General features: G+C 35.3%; 1 protein-coding gene across 1 annotated transcript; it reads right to left on the reverse strand.

The window, feature by feature from the left end:
* Window positions 1–1,439: 1,439 nt before the first annotated feature.
* On the reverse strand, window positions 1,440–3,113 carry LOC132174146 (E3 ubiquitin-protein ligase RING1-like). The gene is made up of 2 exons (XM_059585842.1): window positions 2,640–3,113; window positions 1,440–1,574 (listed from the first exon to the last, which is right to left on the reverse strand). The coding sequence occupies exons 1-2, from the start codon at window positions 3,111–3,113 to the stop codon at window positions 1,440–1,442; spliced, it is 609 nt and encodes a 202-aa protein (XP_059441825.1).
* Between the last annotated feature and the right edge of the window lie 1,130 nt (window positions 3,114–4,243).

The following is a 4,243-nucleotide window of genomic DNA, read 5'->3' on the forward strand; positions in this document are numbered from 1 at the left end:
AAACATGTTAAAAAGTTTTTTTTTTTATTAAATATTTGTTATGAGAAATCGTAATTTTGTTTTAAATTCATGTCTTTTTCAAATAAGCACCCTTAATCTGCTTATAAAAATTGTAGATTTTTTTTTTTTTTAATTAAATGCTTTTTAAATCGCAATGTCAAACGGCTTACGTTTTGCAATATCTTTTAAAAACGCAAATTATTCTTTACGAAATCGTAATCTCAAACACACCCTTAATTGGAAACAATCAAAATCTAAGTAAAGAAACTAAACCCTTTAATTCAGGTATAATTGGGATTCCCTCAAATTTCTTTCAAATTTGAGATTTGCTTATTATTAAATCTTAGTCATGCTTGGAATAGTGTTTGTACGTAGTGTAATGTGCAAGAGCCACGCACAAGGTTGGGGACGAGTGTCCCCTAAAGAATTTTAACAAATTTTCAAAAACATTAATTTTACTATTATCTCTCATATTTCACATTTTGTTCCCTCCAAGTTACTTTTTCACCCCTCGAAAAGCAAAGTTGAAGTCTATTAAGCGGAGACCCACGTACAAGCTGGCCTCCCAAGAATTTTTAAAAATCCTTCCAAAAACACTATTAATTTCACTTTTTGTTTCTCAAATTACTTTTTTACCCCTCAACTGACAAGTTAAAGTCTACTCTTAAATAAAATCGTTTCTTAATTTATGATCAACTTGCTTTTTCCACTGCACAAAGAAGTGAAAATATTATATATATATATATAAACTAAAAGAGCAACCCAAACAAAAGTTGCTCTTTTAAATTAATTATTTGTGAATATATATTATTTTTGTTACATATTTTAATTGTATGAAATAGATAATTCCGTTAATTATACCATATATATATATATATAGAGAGAGAGAGAGAGGTTTTTAATATTTTCACTTCCTTGTGCATGGAAAAAGCAAGTTGATGATAAATTAAGCAACGATTTTATTTAAAGAGTAGACTTTAACTTGTCAGTTGAGGGGTAAAAAAGTAATTTGGAAAACAAAAAGTGAAATTAATAGTGTTTTTGAAGGATTTCTAAAAATTCTTGGGAGGCCTTGTACGTGGGTCTCCGCTTAATAGACTTCAACTTTGCTCTTCGAGGGGTGAAAAAGTAACTTGGATATTCATTTTTGCCTATATTCTATTATTCCGTCTTTTTTTTTAACACTAATGATTTCCAGAACATCTTGGACAAGCCCATTTAATTTATTTCCTATCAGGTTCTAACATAGGTTATATTTGTAATTTTGATGTCGCTTTTTTTTCTCTTGCATGTTCAATTCCCTCTCCATATATAAATTTTCAATTTTTTTTTTTTTTTTTAAATTTTTTATCTAGTAAGTTTTCAACTTACTTGGCCTTTGCAGGCTATGCTGGTTAATTACGTTGCTTTTACAATATTGCAACATCCTTTTCCATGAATCACAGATTCGAGTCGCTGAATTGAGCAACTCGAATTCCAAATACAACATGCCATAAAATCAAGGAGATTGTTGGGGTAAAAGTGGAAGTTGCTGTCCCCATGGCTGCTTCCATCTCTTGACTGACCAAGTTTCTCTTTCAAGATTGTGAAAGTGAGTTAAAAACGAATGAGATTTCCCTGAGCATATCAAAACTTCAAGAGCACTGAAATTAATGAAGCTTTAACGTGAAAATTTCTTGCTTTCATGTATGTTGTACAACAATTTAATAGTTGATTGCCTTCCTTTTGAACTGTCTGATCGGCATATTAACAACTGAAATCAAAAGACTTTCCATATGGTTCTTTCATGCCATCATTTCAAACAATAGCATACAGAGTAGACCTACTAGCTAAAAAGCCAGGGATTAGGTCATCCAAGTGTAAAAATTCCAGTGAAAAATAAATAAATAAATAAATCCGAGACTTCTAGCAATTCTGTGTTCTTGAGTATTTCGGTTGCAAAGATGGACATCTTTCATTCAAATGTAGATATGGTTCCTTCGAATTTTACCCAGGTAATTCCATTCGATACTTCCCTCGAATCTGACAAAAAGGGAGCTTCACATTGTCCCCATCGTTGCACCACTTTGGCAGGCGGCTTGAATTGTTCTCGAAAAATTTGAGCTTATAAGAGCATTCTTAGTGAGCTAGTCAAAGTTTAGCTAAATTTTGGTTAAGAACATTCACTTTTGTTATTTTAGCTACCCCTTTCCAAAAGAATCAAACATCAAACTTTCTAAACATTTCTCTACTTTAAATAAATATCCATAGTTTACAATTTAAATGAGAGAATTGCAACACAACACAAGAGGAGAATTACAATTGAAATTATATTCACATATATATTCAGATTATTGGTTTTTTTTTTTTTTTTAATGAAAACACAAACAAAACATCTAAACACACCAACAAGAAAGACATTAATTACAGCTTTCTATTTCTTTAGATGAAAGACATTAATTACAGCTTTCTATTTCTTTACATGAAAGACATTAATTACAGCTTTCTATTTCTTTAGATGAAAGACATTAATTACAGCTAGATCTAAAGCCTAAATTAAACCAAAAAAAAAAAAAAACATAACAATAAAAGACCATGCATATATATACCTACTCAAAGATCGACGCACTACAACAAGGACAAATCAATGGACCGTTTACCAAATAGGCGTCCATGCAATCACGGTGGAACACATGCCTGCATGAAGAGATTTGAATCAGCTCCTCTAGGTTCTCAAAGTCGCTGAGACAAATCGGACACTCAATTTGGTCGAACGGAATAACAGCACCAGCACCGTAGGTGATGCTCAACACGGGAGGATCAGCAACAGGAGGATCAGCCACTGGAGGATCAGCGACAGGAGGGGCGGCATCAGCAACTGGAGGATCAGCAACAGGAGGATCAGCAACTGGAGGATCAGCGACAGGAGGAGCAGCTTCAGTGCCGCCATTGTGCTTAATGTGTCGGTAAAAGAGATATAATAAAAATAGAATAAGGGATAGGATGATAAGGCAAAAATGTCCCTGCAGGCTTGGAAAGCCAGACAGGAGGAGAAGGAGGGGAGGGAGAGGGAGAGGGATAGGTGGAGGGGGAGGGGGAAAGGGAACTGGATTTTCTTGCCCTAGAATTCTCATGACGCTGGTAGTAAAGTCGCAAAAGAGGAGAGTGGATCGTTTGATCTCTTGCAGTTTCGAAACGAGAGCCGACGCGAGAGAGAGCAGACCAGAGAGAAAGAGACGAGAGAGAGCAGACCAGAGAGAAAGAGATGAGAGAGAGGGAGAAAGCAGACGAGAGAGAGAGAGAAAGAGAACCGGCGGCAGACGAAGAGAGGGATCAGGATTCCCTCGTATTAGAGGGGATCTTAAATTTTCTCCAATTGGAGATCTGGACCGTTGATTTTCATCCAACGCTCCAGATTAGTCTACAACAAATAATTATTAAAAAATTATTTATATTTAAAAAATAAATCAAAATTAAAATTAATAAAATTAATAAATAAATTTCTAATACTTGGTGTACAGTTATTGTCGTTTTCTCCAACTCTCAGCTCTGTTCGTCGGAGTTTTGTCACCCTCCGGCGAGGAAAGCCCATTTTCCGGCGACTGCGTCAGATTCCGGCGCTCTAATTTCTCGTCATCCAACAAAAAAAGTCGCTTGAAACTCGAGATCTTTTACGGATTTGATTGGTTTGGTTTTTGCTTTTTTTGTTTGTTTGGAAGTTCTGGAAAAAAAGGTTATGTTTTGGGTGATGAAAGAAAACCACGGGGGACACTCATTGTTTTTGTTATGTTTGGATGAGAAGCTCAGCTCAGAGCCTCGGCGGTGTGTTTTCTGTTTGAATTTTCTTCTGGGTGTTGTTTGGTTGGTGAGAAAATTGGGATCGAAAGGAAAGTTTTGACGACTTGTTTGGTCGGTAATGAATGGGAGTCTCAACTTTTTCTTCATTAAATGTTTCTTTCTGGGTTTTGTTTGGTCGCGTCAGGAGATTTGGGGTGGTCCGGCCACCCCAAAAAAAAAAAAAGTTAATATTTTTTTGGGGTGGCTTGGGCTGTTAACAGCGGTGGCCGGCCACCACCTGGCCACCCCATATGTTTTTTAATTTTTTTTATTATTTTAATTTTAATTCATTTTTTAAATATAAATAATATTTGAATAATTTATTTTAGTGGACAAATTTGGACCGTTGGATGAAAATCAACGGTCCAAATCTCCAATTGGAGAAAATTGAGATCCCCTCTAAAGGATCCTGATCCCAAAGAGAGAG

This window comes from Corylus avellana, chromosome ca3 (genome assembly GCF_901000735.1).
Source record: "Corylus avellana chromosome ca3, CavTom2PMs-1.0".
Taxonomy (NCBI): domain Eukaryota; kingdom Viridiplantae; phylum Streptophyta; class Magnoliopsida; order Fagales; family Betulaceae; genus Corylus; species Corylus avellana.